Consider the following 21,159-nt stretch of genomic DNA (forward strand, 5'->3'; position numbering starts at 1 on the left):
GTGATATTATTTAGTTTATAGGTATAAGAATAGTAATCAAAATATAAAGATGACCAAGAAGAAAATGAACACAAACACAGAATATCTATGAATGCCAGAACAAAATATTCATACCTAAATTTATACCGGAATAAAGTAACTAGTATCAGGTTTTCTCTAATGGAGTAAGATGCCCCATCTGTTCTGTAAGGTTATTTACATTCCTTATATTGCACCACAACCTGCCATGATCACCAGGTTTGCTGTCATTACTTCTACCATCGGAATCCTTTCTTTCCAACGGAACTTTCTGTGCTTCTGACGTGCCAGGATTCTCTGTCAAGAACTGTTCCCAAAATCCGTCATTGACCCCGGTGGGTGCAGAAGAGGTGGTTCCAGCTGGTTTTTCATTAGACGGTTGTTGTATCAAGGCAGTGGTGGGTGCAGAAGCAGCAATTCCAGCTGTTTGTTCCATAGAGGATTGCGATGCAGCAGGCTCAGGAGCAACAAATGCAGCGGGCTCAGAATTCATGTCAATTTGAGGGGATTTGGACTGAATGTCAACATTCAATTGCATGGAAGATACGGCTGTGCTTTCATTACCACTTGTAGATTCATCCACAAGTGGAATGTTATCGTGACCAACATCATGAATGGTATCTTCCCAAAATGTTAGGAATGACTCCAACTGCTCCAACTTTTCCAAACCCCCGTTTTCTCTAATTACAGCTTCTGAACTAACCATCTGATTATTTCCATTGTTAGCATCGTCGAAAGGCCAACTGGTTCTTGGCAACCTTCTCTTTCGCTCACGGACTTCCAATTGTGGAACAGGATTAGAGGCAATCCCCGGTTTCTGCAAAACCCTAGCCACGAAAGCCACCATGGTTTGCTGCTGCCCTTCCATGTGTTGCAAACGGTCCTTCAAGAACTGCATTTGCAACTCCAATCCATGCCGCTCCTGTTCATGCCTCTGTAACTCCACAGCAAGGCGTTCTTTCTCATGTTTAAGGCTCTTGATTTCATCCTTCATACTCTGCCGTTCAGCATCGGACAATGAAGTCCCTTGCCCTTGGCCTTGGACTTGAAGATTCTGCAAAGAGTGACTGTGCACCGGCTTTCGCCTATGGATGTTCTTCATAAGGTGTGGCTGACCTCTTATAAAATCATCATTGGCGAATTCCCATTGCTCCGGATCAATTTTTCTAAAACCCTATTGTAACAATTCAAATCAAATTAAGCAACCAAAACTACAAACATACCATAAATGCATATATACCAATGTCAAACAACTGAAGCAAAAGAAAGCAAGCTGAAACTGAAACGGAATTAAGTTAGAAACTCGGTTGACTTACGTAGGTATTGAGCTGCCTGATGAAGCTAGAGAAGTTGTTGTGCTTGAAGAACTTTGGCAGCAAATCTCTAGCAAAATCCGGCGGGTTCCGAACAATGAAGCTCTTATCACTGGCACTCCATGACACAATTGAATCTGTTGAAGCATCATCTACCATCTCATATGTCTTGGAAAGGAAAGGAGGCAACGAACTCGTGCCGCCTTGAGCTTCCTCCATCCTAATCAATCCCCCACAACCCAAATCAAAACCCAGAACTAAATCATCAACCCCATCTCAGAAACTCTAAAATCCAAGAAAATTCACCAGGACCAAAACTCCTATTCGAAAACCTCGAATTTCGGTCTTTCAACCCGAAAAACGAAACTTTCCAAGGAACTAAGGGCACCCAAAACCCAGAAATAAATGATCAACCACTCCTCATTGCTCAAAGCTCTAAAATCCCGGAAAAAACCAAATCCTTCAAGCTCACTTGTATATGCAGGACCAAAAAATCGATTCGAAAACCTCAAATTTACATTTTCAACCCAAAAACAAAGAACCTTTCCAATGAATCAAGAAAACCCAAAAGCCCCACAAAAACTCGATCCGAAAACCTCAAATTTATATCCTCTCAACTCCAAGAACGGAAATTTCCAATAAATCAATGGAACCCAAAAAACCCAGTTGAAAATTCTTCGAACAAGAACCTTCCAAAGAATCAGAAGGACCCAATTGAAAATCGCATTGAATTTTCAACTGGGGACTCCAAATTCAACCCGATAGAAATAGCCAAATGGAAGCCGACTGGAACTTCTAGATATTGCCAGAAGTCGCAGTTCAGTCAACCCCGAAGGAAATGGAAACAAGAATCCAGCAATTGACCAAAATCAAACCTCTCGGATAACTTTTCAACTCTGATTTATCGGTTGAAGAAATTGAAAACAAAATCCACCGCAATAATCGAAGCGCCTCCGGACAGAGGAACAGTTGGAAGTTGCCGCAATATAATACCCACAAAAACTAAATACGTATTTTGTTTATTTAGTTGGAGAATTTCGAAACAAAATCGCAGCTTTGGCGAGTCGTATTGCAGCTCGTTGGAACAGTTTGAAACGAAAAGGTTTGAAAAATATTTTTAAAAAAATTAATGGAACGGAAAGCTTGGAGCAAAAGCAACAAAGAAGTTGATAAGAATAGTGGGGGCAGTAGTGGGAAGTTGCTGGGAGAAGAGGCCGCTACTGCGAAAGCCCGAAACGATTCGTTTCGGCCGGATGTTTGGGGGTCCTTGTTTTCGAAACGCGTAAAGAATTTTATTCACTAGAAAAGTAATATATACATAAGAAAATGTTACGATACATTTTAAGTGCGATTTTTTTATACCGAAATTTGTATTCGTCTTTATCATACTTCTTTTGTTTTCTAAGAAGATTTGATCATTAAAAAAAGGAGTTTATAACTTAGCTCCTTCCTTTTTTTTTCATTGAGCTTCTATTGTTTGTTGGGTCAATACAATAATGGGTAGGCGAAAGTAATGAATGTACAAGATTTGTTTTTTTAATCATGCTCATGCATCATGCGTTGTATTGAATGCAATATGATATTTTAGATTTTTTCAATTTGTTTTATGGATTTTTTATTTGATAAAATGAGACAAGTTGATTGGATGTGATGCGAATGTCTTTTGTAAAAATAGCCTCACAATACACCGTTGAATTATATTTGCTGCCGGAATAATGCTATTTACCTTTTTTATTTGTCTTTTCGTCACTTGATATGTTTATTCCACAAACAAGTTAATTAATGCATGAAAATCATAAATTCTAATTTTCCACCTTAAAAATATGAAGTATGTAGTTTAATTTGTTACTAGAGCACACGTTTCAAGTAACGGTTGGAAAAGATATATATAAGAAAAGGCAATGAAAGAGGTAAATTGCACTTATTTAAAAGTTTAGTTCCTCAAATTACCAAAAAATAGTTATATGATCGATTTCAACTAGAATGATACTTTAGGAAGGTCAAACGGTAATTTGCGTTTTAATTTGAGACATTTATATTTTATTATTTTTGTTACATGTGACAATCAGATAGTAATTATATTAAATATATGTAAACCCTGTAATTAAATACAAGATTTTTTTTCTTTCACTTGTAAGAATAGAGAGATTTTTTAATGTGACCGTCATACGAGGTGGTACATTATATGTTCCTATATAAATGGTGGATTATGTGTGTTAAAAGGTTAATAACTTCAAAATAAAATTTTTTTACCACTTACATAAAAATACGTAATATATCAACCGTATTCTCTTCGTAACTAAAAATTTCTCGTAAGAATGGACGGATGGACTTGGAGACAACATTGCTATTGTGCCGTTTTGTCTGATCAAGGGGAGCTGACATATGTGCTTTGGTGGCATAGCCGCGTAGCTCTATGTACAAGGGATTTGCAGCCAATCAGAGCTACGCAATGCCGTGTTTGTTTAATAAAAAATGAAGTTTGGAAGGACTTAAAATAAAATATTAAGAAGAAGGTTCTTCAAAGAAAAGGCAAGCATCTTTTAACGTCTACCGTACACGTGGCTTGACAATACGCCACTACACGTTGGCTAGATAAGCATAAATACGTGTATTTACTTTAAAAGAAAACTAATGAAAAAATTTTCAAAATTTTGAATTTTAACCGTAAAAACAAAATAAAGGGTTAAGTGAATAGTATCAGGATTGACTTTTTAATGTAAAAATATGGTTTTTCATTAAAGTGAACAGTACCGAAAATTTTTCGTTAAAGTTCCCTTTATTTAATGCAACATTTTTGGTTAGGTAGTTCATCACTCTCTAATCACACCAAGATTAGTCGTCACTAATTAAGACTTTTGTAACTAAGTTAATATTTCGTGATCAAGCCACTCCATAGAACTAATTATACCTAATCCACGGTTTAAAACTAGGCTTGAACCTAGTTGGATAAAGTGTTCACACCTCAAATAATTCTCTTTGTTTAAGAGGTTCACACCTTGTTGGTTTACAGTTCATTTGGAATTGTTTTTAAAATATGACTGAAAGCATTTTTTGAAAAATTGTTTTTTAGGTACAACAGCACTTGAAGTGCCTCCTACAAGACGCACATCAAGTGCTTTTTCAGGATCCACTTGTATTTGTACTAAGGATTAGTTTTAAAAACATGTTTGCCAAAATTGCTTTAAGCTACTTTAAAACCACACTTGAATTTGCTAATTAATGACATAATTTTAGGGGTGTGATATCCACGCAGCTTATTTTACTTTTCACACACCTTTTTAATTTTCGGCTGTCAGATCGAATGAATTAAAGAAAATCAACAAACAGAAATTATCAAGGAATGAGTAAGAAGTAAAATGAAATGTGTGGATAGCACATCTCTAATTTTATACCAACCACCCTTTGAAAAAGGGAAAAACAGATTGGGCCATGAGGCATTGGTTTGGACATAATTTCAGCCCACCAATGGTTCGGATGTTATGGTTTGGGCTCAAGAACCCCAAGCAACGTTTTGGCGCGCGGCCAACCACCACATTCCCGCGCAACCGCTCGGATTTTGAGAAGACAGATTTATAGTACACGACTGATTGCACATGTTAAACTGCCAGAGGCAGAGCAGGCCAGAAAAAATTAAAATGGTACGTCCGTGGTAATATCTAACAATTTCATGATTAAGATTGATTTTTTGAGAATGACCTACTGTGCGTATCATACGAGGAAAGAGTAATATCAGAGAAATTAAATTTGTGGATTAAATTAATAAATTAAATGAGATGTAATCAATAAAAATGAGCACGTTCATTAACAATTAAGTAATAATTTAATCACCAACTTCCATATCATTTAGTTTACAAAATTAAGTTAACAAATTGAGTCTCCCTATCATTACTATTGAGGAAAACATGCTTTTTTAATCGAGATAGAATGATTGTCGAGCCCTCTCGTCTTTTCGCCCATTGACTTATTGGGATAGCACCAATCGCCCTCAATTGAAATCTCAATCAAAGACAAGTTGTTGTTGTGTAAGTCTATTACACGTCAAAATTGAAATAGTATATTACAACAAAGATATAAGATATCTACTGTATCATTGTTTGGCTCATTTTGTTGGAGTGTACGAGAGCAAAAATAGCCTTGATCAATTGCCATTCTGTTACAGAAGGCAAGAAGAGATGCTCGCCTTGAGTATATAGCTTATATGAACGAGTTTGGTCAACGAGTTAAATTATCGTTAACTGTTAATTGTTGATAAGATAACCTTGTTTTTTTTCATTAAATTTGTTAAAAATAAGATAATACATCATGTCTTTGTAAAAAGTGGAGGGCTTTCGTTTGCAAATTTGTATAAAACGACCGAAATACTTCGTAAAGAGAGCATAATGTGAGTTGTCGTTTTTAGGGAGAGGGTTGGTCAAATAAGCAGTGTGTTTCCGGTGCCTCGTGGGTGGCTGACACATCGGGCATCACGTGGGGCCGCCGGTGGGACAGACATGATTAAGGTATACATAAAACGGTGGACCCCCACCACCACCATACGAGGTAGATCCCACATATCCAGGTGGCAAGCACCATGGGGGAAGGGCAAAAAAGCAGTGGCGGACCCAACGCCATGGGATCCAATCTGGTTTTGGTCCGATGGTGGAGTCCGCGGCGCACGTGGAGGTTGTTGAATTTTGGGGCGGATTGATACATGTGACATGGGCGAACCCTCTAATTATTTTATTTTACACGTCTTATCTTATGAAAGTGATATATTATTATTGTCCAAATAGGAAGCTGCCAATTGACACTTGCAGCTTGCTTCTTTATCTTTACAAACTCCTTCGTATATTTTAAGCTGTAAATCACATCAAAACCTTAAAAAACCTAACAAAATACGACTATTGTATTGTGATCAAGTTATGTTGTCCTTAATTAACGTCGTTTTTTGAGATTATCTAGTCGGTAATAAAATGCAAAATTACGCGTCAGGATTCTAAACTAGGTTGATAAATCCATACCTAGGTTGATTATTGTCTAAAATTATAGTTTCATATTCGCAACATGACTATCAATTTGAAAAGTAATTTCTGCGATGTCTTTTGACTCCGCTTGCACACGGTGAAAGACGCCAATAAGAGGTTTGAAGAAATCACCCCTCTATCCATACATGTTTAACAACATAACAACGGAAAAGTCAAAATTTTATAACAATGAGGTCATAATTTTGACAAAAACAACTTCATTGGATCATTTTGCCGAGCTACCTACAAAGTTATACTGCATTCTAAAACCTATCAAGTGAGGCATTTTATCGAATACTTATTGCAAATCATAGGGTCGCATGCAAGAAATAAGAGAAGAAAGACAAAAAAAGTAGCAAGTTGTAAATAAGTGTTTTTTTTACTCATTTTTTTAATTTGTCGCAATTGTGTATATGACTTATCTACGAACATACATACGAATGTACATCAAGACTATGAAACTATTAAGGTCAACAAACATACATATGAATATACATCGAGACTATGAAAATATTAGGGTCATAAGTAATCAATGATCCCATTTTGGCTCCATGACTGAACACTAAACACCACCTAATTTACTAAGTAGCATAAACCACCTGATCATCAGCCAAGGTGATATGACACACGAGGCAGAGGGCCAAAGGGATGGTGAGCCTGGCTTGCACAAAAAGCTCACCACCTCCACCTGGATGTGAACCATGTCAGTCAGTCGTACATTTGGATCCACCAGTCCCACTCACGCAAATTAGATCACCACCCCTAGCATTTGTCACGTGAACCTCCCAAACAGGACACTGGACACTTGTCCGGTGCATGACGGATCACGGTTTATCCAGTGCGCTCCAATCCAAAGCACCAACCAACACACATCTCACACACACACACACACAGTGCTGACAAGAATTCAAATATTTGCCGGATCTTCTTTGTGAGAATTTTGAAGATTCGTAAATTATATATCGTGTGATCAAAAATTATTTTAAATATTTGTATTTAAAATTAAATATAAACAGTACTTTATTATCGTATAATGTATGATGAACAAACACAATTTACGTATCTTCGTATCCTCGTCAAAAGATCCGGAGAGGATCTGTTGGTACTGACAAAAGACAAAAATGACAGCAGAGAGAGAGAGAGAGATTTCCCACAGCCACCGCACGCCGGCACGCAATCCCGGCCCCGCCGCATTAAAATTGCCCCCCCACTGCCCTAATCAAATCATTTGCCTCTTCTTGGAATTTTAATATACCTAGGCTGCGCTCCCAACCCAAGGTAACCTAGGCTAAGGTTATAGTGGGCGTAGCTTACACTATCTGTTCTACTCGTGGTCTAATTAAAGCGCCGTTCCGAACCCTTTCCATTTCAGGTTATTAATTATTGCTTAGAAGCTTGAATACAAAGTTCAATCATTTTTACGTGTCAATAATTTACGTTCGTTCGCATTACGAAATTTGTGTAAATTAGCAATGGGCACTTGAAACGAAAAATTGAAATCGAAACTCGAATCAAATCGGATCGTACCAAAATATTTAGGTTTATGGTTTTGACCTCGAATTGCGATGTAGAAAACGGTTTGATTTCGGTTTTGGTTTTTAAAAATAGTACGGAAACCGATATCATATTTTAATGGATTGTTTGTTAGAATTCATACATTTAGTACAGATTCAACCACACTAAAATATCATCATTTTCCTAATTTTTACCTTTGGTGCTTCCTGCGTTCTGAATAAACCATCATTCTCCAACATTAGGTAAAAAAAAAAAAAAAAAAAAGAGTCCATGTCATAGTCACTGTTATTTTGATCTCCAGATTTTGAAAGGTGGAAAAAGAAATATTTGCAAGTTATACTTAACATTTAAAGAATTAAAGTATGTATACACTGAAAATTACATTGTGATCAGATGAATTAAGCACCTAGTTTTCGGTAAGATTAGATCCTTCACCCTTGCTGTTTTTTGAATTGTCTGATAATGACAATTGCTCGAACACAATCTACAAGTTTATTAATTAATGTATTGTATGGAAAATGAGACTGTTTTATGCGTACGTAGGTATAAATTTTAAGTTGTATATTTTTTTTTCTCTAAAATCGAACCAAAATCGTTTAAAACCACATCGAACTAAATTGAACCAAACGGTTTGGTTTCATTTCGGTTTTGGTTTCACAACCTCACCAAACTGAACCACAAAAGTTTTGGTTTCGATTGCGATTTTACTCAAAACCGCATCGAACTGAACCGTGCCCACCTCTAATGTAAATCAACATTAACATATGGATGTAAACAACTGACTACAAAACATATCTTTAAATCAGAAATTCAAACTAAAGTGAGTATGATTCTTAAAACTAAAAGAAGAGAAAAGATAGTGAAATGAGCGTGAGAATAGTTAGATTATTAATTTGCTTAATATCGTTTGTACATTTGTTCACCGTTACTAACATTTTAGGCTGTCATCGTCATGAAGCTGCGCGATATTAACAATTCTTTCGTAGTCTGCACACCTGTGCATGTTATTAAAAAGTGTTTAAACCCTAAACTCACTCAGTTTGGCCTTGAAATATTTGGTAGCTTAGTTCAATACTCCAATTAGCGCGACCCAGGAAAAGATCAGGGCCGGTCAATCGCAAGATTTGTCAAAATTAGGCGATCTGGTCAAGTGAATGTGACCGTTTGAAATTTTGTCACAATCATGACAAGCCTAATCATAACCTTATCCCCAATACCCCCTCCCTCCCACTTAAATTTCCCGTTTTGCCCATTCCCGTCTTTATCCCTAATCACTCCTGCTTGGCTTTGTTGGAACATCAAAATATAAATCAACAGGCAAAGCAATCATTTTAATGCTATCTATGAACCAAAACGACGCCGTGGTCACTCGTAGCTGCTGCCAAAGTCCGGTGCCATAGCCGCAACCTTTTTAAAAAGCCTAAACACGTGTTAAGCCCCGTGATTCCGGAGTCGGAACCCAAAAACAAATCAAAAGAAAGTGAATGGCACCCTTCGTAATTATTTTCTTCACACAAGGGTAGTTACATTTACTCGTTGTATTTAGCTCGCCCTATCCCAAACTCCCTCTCCCCTCTCACTTCCCTCTCTCTGTAATAAAACCAGAGTCTCCACCAAAAAACCGCCAATTCCCGGTTCGCGCCACCGGTCGTCCTCGCTTTCCGGTAGATCCGTTTGGTTCGCCGAGGAAGTTGATCAGAAACGCCGCGCGACCGAATGATGACGTCGGGAACGAGAATGCCGACGTGGAAGGAGAGAGAGAACAACAAGAAGCGGGAGCGGCGGCGCCGTGCCATCGCTGCGAAGATCTACTCCGGGCTGAGGATGTACGGTAACTACAAGCTCCCGAAGCACTGCGACAACAACGAGGTCCTCAAAGCTCTCTGCAACGAAGCCGGATGGACCGTGGAGGAAGACGGCACCACTTACCGAAAGGTACACACACAATTCATCCCCACTCTCTCTATCTAAAATTCTCGAAGCATTTTCAGCTTGAATGCGCACGATAGCAAATCGGCTCCTGCGCCGTTAAATTGAGCCGGTGGTGCTCGAAATCTGTTCCCGATCCAATTTTTCTTCTCTGCGTTTTTGAAAACTCTTGGTTAAGGTAGCTTAAGCGGCGGAGCCTGCGATTAGTCCGGTGCCGATTGCGGCGATCGACGGTTGAGATTCGTTTGATTTCTTAGTTAATTATGTTAGCTACCGGCGCACGTTAGCACGGAGCACGAGGTTCTTCGAGATTCGCTTCTGCAGCTGCTTTCCATTTTTTTCACATGAACACGATGAACTCAAGGCGCAGAGACGACCAGACCTTTTTGTGTTCCCAAAATACCCTGCCAGACGGGGGGAAATGACCTCCCCGCACAGTCGATCCACATCGGCCATTCGGGTTTTCTGTCGAGGGCAGTTTCGTCATTTGGGTTATTTCACCCACCTCCAACTTTCACTCGGCTTTAATTCAACTGAATGTTCTTTCTATTTTATTTTTATCAGTCTCCGGACTGTGACCTGCTCTAGACTTTTTCCTTTTTTACTTCTCGCGAGAATCTGTAGATTTCGCGTGAAAGTGAAAATAGCTTTTACCGTGGCAAACTTATCGTTTCGTCTTTCCCAAAGTGCCACTTCACCCCGCTTAACTCTCCGTTGGGCTGTGAGGGCAGTTCAGTCTTTATACACCCATATGGGTGCGACGACCGATGACTTTTGTTTTAATTTATTATTTTTGGCATTCTTTGGCCTGTTTTCCGAGATTTGCGGGTAGTCGCAACAGTACTTTCCCGTTAGATTGAGAACATGGCATATGACGGTCCGTGGGCCGGTGCTCTCTCCCTTTTTTTAATCTTGGTGTTTATTATATAATTAACTGTTAATTTAGAAATATTTCAGGTCCACACGGTACATTGTGGATTCGATTTATAGAGCTGATTGCATTACACGATGGTACTTAGAAAATGTTGCAATATTTGTGTGAGTCTTCACGACTCTGAAATGATGGTTTGCCGTGACGAAACTATCATCTGGTCTTTGTTTTTTTATTTATTTTTTTCCTATAAAAAACGACATATTAGTTTTGGTTTAGTAGTATTTGTTTTCATTTAGTTTGACCCTCGTAGGTGTCAGATTTTGATACTTGTGTCGATGAGTTCGATGCCTAATCTTAACTACTAATGTTAATGTTGTGATAGTTTTTGCCTGTATTGTGGCACTGTGAGTGCATTGTGAACGACTATGTAAATATCCTTTCACTAGGGAAATATATATATATATATATATATATATATATATATATATATATATGGGTTTAGCCCAAAAGAGAGATTTATGTGAGAAAAGGGTGATTTTATTGATGGATTTGCCTGTTTTGGCTAAAATTGTAAATGCGAATTTGAGGCAGGAAAGCGTGTGCGGTGGTGGGTTTGAGATTGTGATGGAGGCAACATGTTGGGGGATGGCGTGTCGTGGAGGGGCCGATAACCAACTAATAATATGCATGCATCTACTGTTTGACATTATTGCCCCCTCTTTTAATTGTGTCTTTCTTCTGAATTTAGGTGCAACTAGTCAAATTACATTTGTGTCACCATCCCTTGTTAATGTAACACTTGTCCCCTCGTTCATGTAACAATTGTTACGGGATTAGGTCACCTCGTGCTATGATTGCTATTGGAAGAAAGGATATGAACCCGAGTGCATGCAAGTTTTTTTCTGGCTACTCACTGAAAGGATTCTTTCGGGGAGAGTAGCCGGATTGCAGTTTCATAAGACTTTTATCATTAGTTCAATGCTTTTTCGAACGTGCAACAACTATAGGAGTGATGATCGTAGAACTGAGCTCGTTTGTGTTATCCTTCGGTACAGAAAACTTGGTTGTAAAGAGTAATCGGTCAAGAACAAATCTTTCTGCTTCTATCAACTATTTTATCTGTTCAAATTTAGGAAAACAATGAATGAAAAACAATTTTACGTCTGCTAGAAAATTGCGTTTTTAATTCGTTAGACATAAAAAGGTTAATCTGGCCTATTATGTTGTTTGTCTCACCATATCTTATGTGTTCATTGTTGCAGGGATGCAAACCCGTGGATCGCATGGACATAATGGGCGGTTCTACATCAGCAAGTCCATGTTCATCATACCAGCCTAGTCCGTGTGCGTCCTACAATCCCAGTCCCGGAGCATCCTACAATCCAAGTCCTGCCTCATCTTCCTTCCCAAGTCCTGCTCGCTACCCTGCAAATGGAAACGGTAATGCTGATGCCAATTCTCTGATCCCATGGCTTAAAACGCTCTCGTCAGGCTCTTCATCCGCCACGTCCAAGCTCCCCCAACTCTTTGTTCAAGGGGGTTCCATAAGTGCTCCAGTCACCCCACCGCTGAGCTCCCCAACTTGTCGAACTCCTCGAACCAAGAGCGATTGGGATGAAGCAGTGGCTGGCTCAAACTGGGCAGGGCAGCATTATCCTTTCCTGCCTTCGTCCACCCCACCAAGCCCTGGTCGCCAGGTTCTCCCTGATTCAGGATGGCTTGCTGGACTGCAAATCCCCCAGAGTGGCCCATCATCCCCAACATTCAGCCTTGTCTCGAGAAACCCTTTTAACTTGAAGGAGGCTTTGTCAGGTGGAGGGTCTCGGATGTGGACTCCCGGGCAAAGTGGAACATGTTCCCCGGCAGTTGCTGCAGGTATTGATCACACCGGAGATGTTCCAATGTCCGACGGGATGGCAGCTGAGTTTGCATTTGGCAGTAACACAACAGGACTAGTAAAGCCGTGGGAAGGTGAGAGGATTGAGGAATGCGTATCAGATGATCTCGAACTTACGCTCGGGAGCACTCGAACAAGGTAAGTAGGAGGAACCGATTAGGGGCGAAATGGATCCAGCGTTTGGAGAATTCCTCAACTTTACCGGCTTTGTTTGTTAAGGACATGCGTTGGTGCTGAAGATAGAGCGGCTTGAGGGAATCGGGTTAGAAGATAATTGTGTGCGTTTCCACTTCATGTCTCCAGGGTGTTTCAGTTGATCAGTTACAAGTACAGTGAGTAGGAGCAGCTGTTTTTCTTCTTTTTTTTCATTTTCTCCTTTTATATTTTTCCTTAACAAAAAAAGGACTAAAAATTAAATTATAAATAGTTCATGGTCTTGTGTTAAATTCATTCATCCGATTTTATTCTTCTTCGTCAATTTTTTTCCTTTTTTCCACTTACCATTTGGAACGATTGATACATTAATTTACCTTGATAGCTCGTTTGTTTGGTTTTTGATTTTTCGATCGATCATGGAGTCGGGTTTTGATCGACCACTTGATATGAAAGAACTGAACCATTTTTTGTTTATGGTTCAATTAGCTGAATTATAAGTGAATCCGCAAGTGGAGGAAAATTTAAATGAAACGGGAAAAGCTCGGAAAATAACTAGGGGAAATTGTTATTAGAACGAAATTTGTTCATTATATTGTCGCAAATCGTCATCCTTTCGGGGAGCAAGCAAAGCCTGAATCATGCATTATGATCCACTCTTCCAGATTAAAACAACAACTAAGCCTTATCATCATCATAGGGATTCAACGTGGAAATAGAGCGCCTGCTATTGGTTACATGACGCCCTCCCCGTCCTTTATCTGGACTTGGAACCGACGGCTTATGATACGCTTGCACAGACGGAGTTAAACATTTCAAGATCAGCGACAACAAAATACCAACTTCTCTGATTTCTTAAGAAATACTTTTTCACTAAGTTTCTGGCTTTCTCCAGAATAAATGTATAATTTACAGATAGAAAACGACAAGGAATGATTATATACAGTGGCTCCAATAAGGTACATTTTCCCCCTTCCCCTGCGGTGGTCTCCATGTACACGATAAGTCCCAGAAAAAAAAAAATTTCATGGGCAAAGAATGGCAGCAACGTACCTTCACAACTGAAAAGCTTCAAGGCATATATGCATAGAATGTACAAACTTCAACGATTTGTTTCCTCATGATCGCCTAGAAATCTTCAGTGAACGATTTGGGGACACTGCTCGATCTTCTGATATAGATCTGCAAGAGCACGATAGAGCGTAGAAGCAGCAGGGGGTTGAGGCAACGAGCCAAGAAGAACTTCTGATGCAGTTATTGACTGGCTGCCATAAAATCGAGAATTCACTTTCGTGCGGGTGGTTACAATGCTACCTTCAAGTGAACATCCAACAAATGCACCTGCAAATGCAATGTTCGGTGAAGTTGTGTGGTATTCTCAATAAGGAAACCATGCAACAAATGCAGAAAACTGATGAAAATATGAAAGAAAATACAGATATAACATCACGATGTCAATCGTATGCTAACTTGCTTAGTAGACAATTAAGGTGGTTTAAGGTGAGACATCAAAAAGGCATATGAGAATCACCTTTACTGCAGCTGTATGTATAACAAGCAGTGTAACCACCATCACCGGCTCGAAGATCAGCTTCAACTGCCCTTCCAACAATGCCAATTGCAGCACTCAAGCCAGCTCCAACTGATAGATGCACATTACCACTGAATGTCTTTACAGCTTCACTTGTTCTCAAAATAATGATGAAGTCTGTCAACTCCCCTCCAGCCTGCAACAAAAAAAGAGGGATGAGAACGGAGTTTTAAATTCTTAGAAAAATTCAAAACACATGGTGATCTAATATCACATTTCAAACAAGGATTCAATGTAAAGCACAAAATTTCTAAATTTGGTACATTTGATTAAAACTGAACACAGGTATGCACTGGCTATCTCGGTCATAGTGGCCAAAAATTGTCAGACAGGAGATTATAGTCAAAGTTGTTACAGTGAAAATATCATACCTGAGCTCCCCAGCCTAAACCAAATGTAGAAACAGCAGATGGTGGAGACCAGGAGCCATCTTCTCTACGAGCAATCACAACTCCTGTACCGATATGGTAGGTAACCATAGCTCCAACTTTCACAGCAGTGATTATTGCAAGGCCTTTTGCTTGTCTCAGAATGGTATCTGGAATTGACTTCTCAGGCCTTAGTGAACACACCTGAGGCAATTAATTCCATGAGCAGCATTTAGAAAAAGAAACTCGATAAAGTTGGAAAGATAATCTCATTCAGAAATTAAGAGTACATTTCAATATCATACAAACAACAATATTCATGAATTCTTCTCCCACCGCACATTTATTTAAGTCGGACAACCAAATTCTCAAGCCTAAGCAAACAGTCACTATGATATTGGAACAATAAGACAAAGCCGCAAAAGCCCTTCGAAGTAAAATTGCAGCTCACTGGCTATTAAAACAGCAAGCATCAATAAAATATTTGTTCAACAATTCTGCCACTTAAGACTCTTACCTTCTTATAAGCACGAATTGTATTTGCCGCCTTGTATATCTCATACTCCATGGACTGTCCCCAAGGAATATTAACCCATGACCTCAAAGTACTAAGATCTGTAAGATCTTGGGTTGGCACCTGGGCTGCATGGCTTACTTGGTCCATTAAGTACGGCTGGACAGACTCTAGTCGTACACAGCATACATCACAGACTCGTTGGGGATCTGCAACACGAAACTTAGCCGGCATCAAACTCCTTCCCTTAGAGCAGTCACCACAAAATATTCCTCCACAGAACCGACAGTGATGCCTAGAACACATGATTGGATGAAAATGCACACCACACAGCATACAAGCAGAAGCAGAACTATTGGCCAACCATTTTGGGGGATCAGCTTCAATGAGTTCTCTTACATTAGCAAAATTTGCATCAGTGAGTGTTTGGGCCATTTCTTTCCATGCTTGATCAAGGAGATTATCAGACATCCACGAAAGTTTACATCCGTATGTATCAGCTGAAGCTAATGAACTTACTTTCCCACGGGCTGCAAGCAACATTTCTACCATCACATCCCACATAGTCAGCTCCTTTTCATCCCCAATATACTGGCCCCAACCCATGTCACTCTCAGGCAAGTATCCTCCATTAGAGTAGAAACCTTTGCCCCACCCATCATGCTCAGCTTCCCACATAGGCGGAACAGAAACAGGTATCCAAACCCCGGTTTCTTCAGAAACGGGAGCATCATAATAAAAGTATTTCTTTTGCTCCCCATTCTCGTTCCCGTGATTCCCAGCATCACATTCCCTAGATTCTGTCATTATTTGATCAGCGTTACGATTCCGCTCTCCATGATTAACAACTCCATCATTCTGTGATCCACAAAACAGAACCAGTTAGTGTTTCGAATATCCAACTTCGAAAAGACTCAAACTTCCAATTCAATAAGTAACAAGCCCCAAGCACAAAGCAACACGGCAGCAAAATCAAAACCTAAATTAATCAGAAAGACCTAATCACTATCTTATTTTCAGAGAAACCCTAAATTTGAAACCACGAAAAACCACCGAAAGACTGTAACTTTCCCATCTCTCCAAATTGAGTTTTACTTCCGAACCACGTAAAGAAACCCTAAATCGTAATTGTTCTCGTAGCCGAGGCAATACCAGTTAAATTTTGGGACTTAATCAAGAACAATAAACACAAAGCATATGATCAAATTCCAAAATTGAACTGAAAACTTAAACACAAGCAATAAATAAAATCATAAAAGCCCAATTCAAATAAAGCAATAGAGGATTGAAATTACCAGCGGAGAATGGAAATTCGAGTGGGAGGTGTCGCCGCGAAGTGAAAAATCCGAAACCCTAGAAGCCAAATCCTCCGCCTCAACGTCAGAATTCAGTTTATGGGGGCCCTCCATTATTATAACCAAATCAAGCTTCGCCCTTTAATCTTTATGTTCTTCGTCGGCATATACAGATCATCAAGGAACTGAATTTTGCAAGCGACGAAGAAATTAGGAGGAAAATAAGTCGAAAAATTACAAAATTATTAAAGCATAGAAAAAAAATGGGATCGATAGGTGAAGGAGTAGAGGAAGGAGCTGTAATGTCGTGTGTGTCGGTCTTCGTCTCTTAAACGTTTCCTCTCTATCGATTAATATTATTGTTTCCGGGTTTTATTTATTTACTTCTATTCAATTTTAATTATTTATCAACTTTATAAGAAATTTATTTATTTTTCCCTACTTTTTGGAACATAAAACTCAATGAGTCTGCAAATAATAATATTAGCAAAATAAAACATTGTATAATATGTTGGCACAATAATTAACGTTAAAAAGTAAGATGACATAGAATCTATCGAGAATTGCTCCATTCTTCCCACCCTTCGTTCGCACGATTCTCAAAGTAGAGGAGGAGGTGTGGGCAGCAGGTACTAGGGGCCCTTTGTCCCACACATTTATTCATAAGCAAGTGTAGTTCATCGTTCCATCGAATGACATTATCTCTCGGCAAAAATTGTGTGAGTGTGCAATTATGCTTTGGATGTTTCGTCGTAAAATAGATAGATCATGTTCCCGTTCTTTTCCGATCCACTTGCTACACACAAAGAAACACACGGTGGGATTTTTGAAAAAGTCCTCTTAGCTCTTTTATTTGTTAAATGATCAAAGTTCTACTGTACATTCAACTGCATAAAAATAAATGCGTATAACCACTTTAATTACAGACTCAAAACTTTTAGATAAGGTTTTAATAAGAATACATGAAAATAATAAAAATAATAATTTAAAAAAAAAATTAAAGTTTCAACACAAAACTGAATGCAATCTAAAAAATAATTTAACTTTCATAAACACATATCACGTCCATTCTTTTTTTTTTTGACGTGAGATTTAATTAAAACAACTTTCATCTAACCACAAGATTAATAAATAGTGAATCTTTTTTTAGTTCCTATTTTTTATTTATCATATTTTGTGTTCCTACCATCACTTTCGAGCTTTGTCTTGATAAAGTACTCATAGCTCACCAAGTCAGCGTTCGAACATCTCCGCGACAGGACCGGCAGAGACGAACCGCCTTGTCTGAGAAGCCGTCAATGGCAACCGAGTCCCCTAGTCTGAGTTCTAAAGCAGCAACCTTGATCCTCGTCCTGCTCCTCTTAGCTACTCTCTACGGCTCCTGCCACGGATCCGAGTCTCGGATCCGTCCGGATCGCGACCTGTCGGGCACCCAAAGGAGGAACAGCGGCGGCAATCAGAGTCAGATCCAGAACTGCAACGACATGTGTTCGGAATCGCAGTGCTCCCGCAACCCCAAGTGCCGGTGGTGCCGCAGTGACGTCCTCAACGACATGTGCTTCCCCAAGCTCGAGGCTTTGCGGCTGCCACTTCAGGTCTTCACTTGCAAAATTGACTACTCCCGACTTGGCAAAAATCGTCAGTAAGCTTTGAGTTGATTGATTGAAGTGTCTGCGGCTTTTCAAATCTTTTCGGCTTTAATCTGATTGTTTAATTTGTTGAGTTTTGTACTGAATTGTGCAACTGCATTTGTGATTTGTAAATGTTGTGTTTGTGGAATCAAATTGCTTCTGTTCTTCGATTGAAGATCTGAATCTTGATGGGATGTGATTGAAATTGACAAATTGTGATTGTTGTGGATTACAAGATTGTGGTTTTGCTCACCAAAGAATTAGGATTGGTGGCGATTTTCGTACTCTCATTTTATCGATTTGCACTCGTCCATCGTGTTTTTGCGCTTTGGTAATTGAGTAAACGAAAGGAGAATCAAAGCGTAAAGACATGGGGACGAGTGCAAACGGAGAAACTGTGAGTGATTTGCACTCGTCCATCGTGTTTTTGCGCTTTGGTAATTGAGTAAACGAAGGGAGAATCAAAGCGTAAAGACAAGGGGAGGAGTGCAAACGGAGAAAATGTGAATGTGGAAGTCGCTACTCTTCGGATAATAAGGAAGATTTAGTAGTAAGATAATGTTATACTTAGAAAGAGATTGAGACACATTTTGCAGATTAGGAAGATAAATTACTCAAGGACTTTGCTATACAAAAGACCCCTTCAAGTGTAGGGCAATCAGGTTTCGGAATCTTAGGTTTTCACAGCTCCCCACCTGGAGATGATGGTTGAGGGTTATTTATCTAGCTTTGTTTGCTTGTCATCTGTAGTTTGGCTTCTGGTTGTAGAGCTGCATCCTAAGAACAAGGAGAACAAAAACGAGTAGAGATTCGTTTGCTCGAATGAAGCTTAGATCCTCTGCTTTGGCCCTTACCCTCAAAGACATTGTCTTCTGTTATACCAAACCATTGCAACGAGACAATAGTGAAGGATTTTGCTACCAAAACACTGCGAGAAATGCGTTAGCCCGAAACACACAAAGGGGATTCCTATTGGAGAAATACTTCAACTCAAAACATGCCATTTGTATAGGTTTTTGACAGCTGAGTTAGGAATGCCGCCGTCTATGATTTTCTACCGTCGCCACTGGCGTTGTTTTATTTGAGGTGTCCTTATTACGATCAGGGGTAGGAATTGAAGATGTGCCAGTCTGCCAGAGGAAGACAAAGAGGAGGGCTTTGAGAGGTGAACGAGGTAGACGCGGGAATTTTTATGGCGCAGGGAAATTAGTGAGTCCAACGGAGGAAGACGACGTGGAGGCCGAGTTCGGCTAAGCCGATGCTGCAAGAATAACTTTAACAAGGATAAAGATTCAATCAATTGAATCACAATTCTCAAACACCATAGCCAGTTCTATTCCATACTCGTAATCTTACGGATGCTTCAGTGGTGTTTGCACCTTCTTTCTCGGCCTTCACAGTGTTGAAATCGGCACGACTCCATTTTTGTGTATGAACGATTGCTAGATGTTAAAGGCGCATATTAATTTTTGAAGGAGGACATCATTTGCTTTTGACATTGGAGGAGATTTTTCAGGAGGAAGGCAGCCGTGGAAATCGATGGCAGGGAGTGAAGTAGCTGGTGGGGAATTGAGGCTTTGGCGAAAGGGGTGGTTGCTTGGAATTACTTTTAATTTGAACGAAAATATCACCAGCTGACGTGGTAATAATGTATCATCCACTAATTTCTCGTTATAGTTATATGATGAGTTGATGAAAAGAACAACAGAAACCAAATCAAGCTACATATAATTAATTGAGCAACTGAACTGAGAGCTGAGTTTACAAATCAAATCAAATCAAATCTGGTGAAATAAGAAGAGCCTCTTTTTTCACTTTCCCTTAAAATTTCAAAAAAAATTGAACGTTGGCTGTTCAACTTGAACAAAACAAACTCAACAGAAAAAGAAAAAAAAATCCCATTGAGCCAAAAGAAAATCACACTGCTTTGCCGTCTTTTGATCCACCGCCGTCGCCTCCGCCGCCGCAGCCAACAAATTTCTTCACAGCGTCCCTCATGTCCTCACAATCCAACCCTTCAAAGAACTCCACCAATCTCCCCAGTTCCCGGTCCGCCATGTCCTCCACAAACGGTCGGACCGGAACAGCATTCTCCGGTTGAAAGAGGTACGAATTGGGATTGTCATCCACAATCACCACCCGGCTCAAGTCCCTCCCCAGCCCGGACAAGTCCTTCACGAACTTCCCGTCCACTTCTTTACACGCGTCCCGATAGAGCCGGTGCGAAATCGCCCGTTTCCGGTCCAACCGGTCCAGCACCAGCGACGCGTACTCTCTCAACCCTGCCGTGAACACCACCACCTCGTACATCGCCCCTAACTTCTCCAACAACTCGTCCACTCCGGGCCGCTTAAGAACATAAAAATTCATCTCGATTCCGTCGATCTTCGGCCGCACTATGAAATCGAACTTCTCCGGAGGCGGGTCGGCCTGTGCGTGCACCAACGTCTCATCCAGATCGAGAATCACCGTCATCGTCTCCGGATAGAAAAGCGGCGGAAGGGGCGGCTCGAACAAGAGCTTGCGGCAGAGCGGGTTTCCCGATCCAGGTTCGGATTCCGGCTCCCCTTCATGGACTTGGGCTTTCTTGAGGATCTTGAAGCCCTTGTGGCGGTTCGGAGTGCCAATTCGCGCAAGTTTCGCAAAGAGCTTGACTAGGCGGCGCGGGCAAGTGAAGAGGGAGGCCAGCACGGCGGAGGAGGCCGCGACTGCCGCCTTCTTGGCCGAGGACTTTCCTCGATTGCGTCGCCTGTTGGCGCTCTTCTTCACAATCTTGGACACCATTTCCTCAAACTTCAAATTTCTTGCTTTCCCAATTGCTTCTGCGAAATCTTGATTAGAGAAATCAAGAGAGAGAAACAGAAATATAAAGAGAGAGAGAGAGAGAGAGAGGTGTTGGAGGTTTGAAATAAAACGGTGGTTTGGGGGACTTTTTTAAACTTTAGGTTCGGTGTAACGGTCGTCAGTGTAGGTTCGGATCCGCAGCTGAGGCTAAGTCTGTTTGTTTTGAGGGGGAGCGGCGGTTGTTGGTTTGGTTCGGGCGCATCGGCTGGCT

General features: G+C 40.2%; 4 protein-coding genes across 4 annotated transcripts; 1 reads left to right on the forward strand and 3 right to left on the reverse strand.

The window, feature by feature from the left end:
* Window positions 1-4: 4 nt before the first annotated feature.
* LOC137726919 (heat stress transcription factor A-4c-like) lies at window positions 5-2,476 on the reverse strand. Its single transcript, XM_068465870.1, has 2 exons — window positions 1,335-2,476; window positions 5-1,192 (listed from the first exon to the last, which is right to left on the reverse strand). The coding sequence occupies exons 1-2, from the start codon at window positions 1,548-1,550 to the stop codon at window positions 146-148; spliced, it is 1,263 nt and encodes a 420-aa protein (XP_068321971.1). The 5' UTR covers window positions 1,551-2,476; the 3' UTR covers window positions 5-145.
* A 6,938-nt stretch (window positions 2,477-9,414) lies between these two features.
* Window positions 9,415-13,077, forward strand: LOC137725974 (BES1/BZR1 homolog protein 3-like). The gene is made up of 2 exons (XM_068464823.1): window positions 9,415-9,787; window positions 11,918-13,077. The coding sequence occupies exons 1-2, from the start codon at window positions 9,569-9,571 to the stop codon at window positions 12,692-12,694; spliced, it is 996 nt and encodes a 331-aa protein (XP_068320924.1). The 5' UTR covers window positions 9,415-9,568; the 3' UTR covers window positions 12,695-13,077.
* A 454-nt stretch (window positions 13,078-13,531) lies between these two features.
* Window positions 13,532-16,829, reverse strand: LOC137725928 (uncharacterized). The gene is made up of 5 exons (XM_068464771.1): window positions 16,474-16,829; window positions 15,182-16,036; window positions 14,668-14,868; window positions 14,237-14,432; window positions 13,532-14,046 (listed from the first exon to the last, which is right to left on the reverse strand). The coding sequence occupies exons 1-5, from the start codon at window positions 16,585-16,587 to the stop codon at window positions 13,844-13,846; spliced, it is 1,569 nt and encodes a 522-aa protein (XP_068320872.1). The 5' UTR covers window positions 16,588-16,829; the 3' UTR covers window positions 13,532-13,843.
* A 2,948-nt stretch (window positions 16,830-19,777) lies between these two features.
* Window positions 19,778-21,017, reverse strand: LOC137727108 (uncharacterized). The gene has a single exon (XM_068466044.1). The coding sequence runs from the start codon at window positions 20,886-20,888 to the stop codon at window positions 20,022-20,024; it is 867 nt and encodes a 288-aa protein (XP_068322145.1). The 5' UTR covers window positions 20,889-21,017; the 3' UTR covers window positions 19,778-20,021.
* Window positions 21,018-21,159: the final 142 nt, after the last annotated feature.

Source organism: Pyrus communis, chromosome 2, assembly GCF_963583255.1.
Source record: "Pyrus communis chromosome 2, drPyrComm1.1, whole genome shotgun sequence".
Lineage (NCBI taxonomy): Eukaryota > Viridiplantae > Streptophyta > Magnoliopsida > Rosales > Rosaceae > Pyrus > Pyrus communis.

Excerpts from the sequence above, each read along its gene's own strand:
- LOC137726919 (XM_068465870.1), bottom strand. The coding sequence starts at position 1,550 with ATGGAGGAAGCTCAAGGCGGCACGAGTTCGTTGCCTCCTTTCCTTTCC. Across the intron at positions 1,193-1,334 it reads TCAGGCAGCTCAATACCTAC|GGTTTTAGAAAAATTGATCC; the intron begins GTAAGTCAACCG and ends TTGTTACAATAG.
- LOC137725974 (XM_068464823.1), top strand. The coding sequence starts at position 9,569 with ATGATGACGTCGGGAACGAGAATGCCGACGTGGAAGGAGAGAGAGAAC. Across the intron at positions 9,788-11,917 it reads ACGGCACCACTTACCGAAAG|GGATGCAAACCCGTGGATCG; the intron begins GTACACACACAA and ends TCATTGTTGCAG.
- LOC137725928 (XM_068464771.1), bottom strand. The coding sequence starts at position 16,587 with ATGGAGGGCCCCCATAAACTGAATTCTGACGTTGAGGCGGAGGATTTG. Across the intron at positions 16,037-16,473 it reads CGAATTTCCATTCTCCGCTG|AATGATGGAGTTGTTAATCA; the intron begins GTAATTTCAATC and ends TGTGGATCACAG. Across the intron at positions 14,869-15,181 it reads CAATTCGTGCTTATAAGAAG|GTGTGTTCACTAAGGCCTGA; the intron begins GTAAGAGTCTTA and ends TAATTGCCTCAG.
- LOC137727108 (XM_068466044.1), bottom strand. The coding sequence starts at position 20,888 with ATGGTGTCCAAGATTGTGAAGAAGAGCGCCAACAGGCGACGCAATCGA.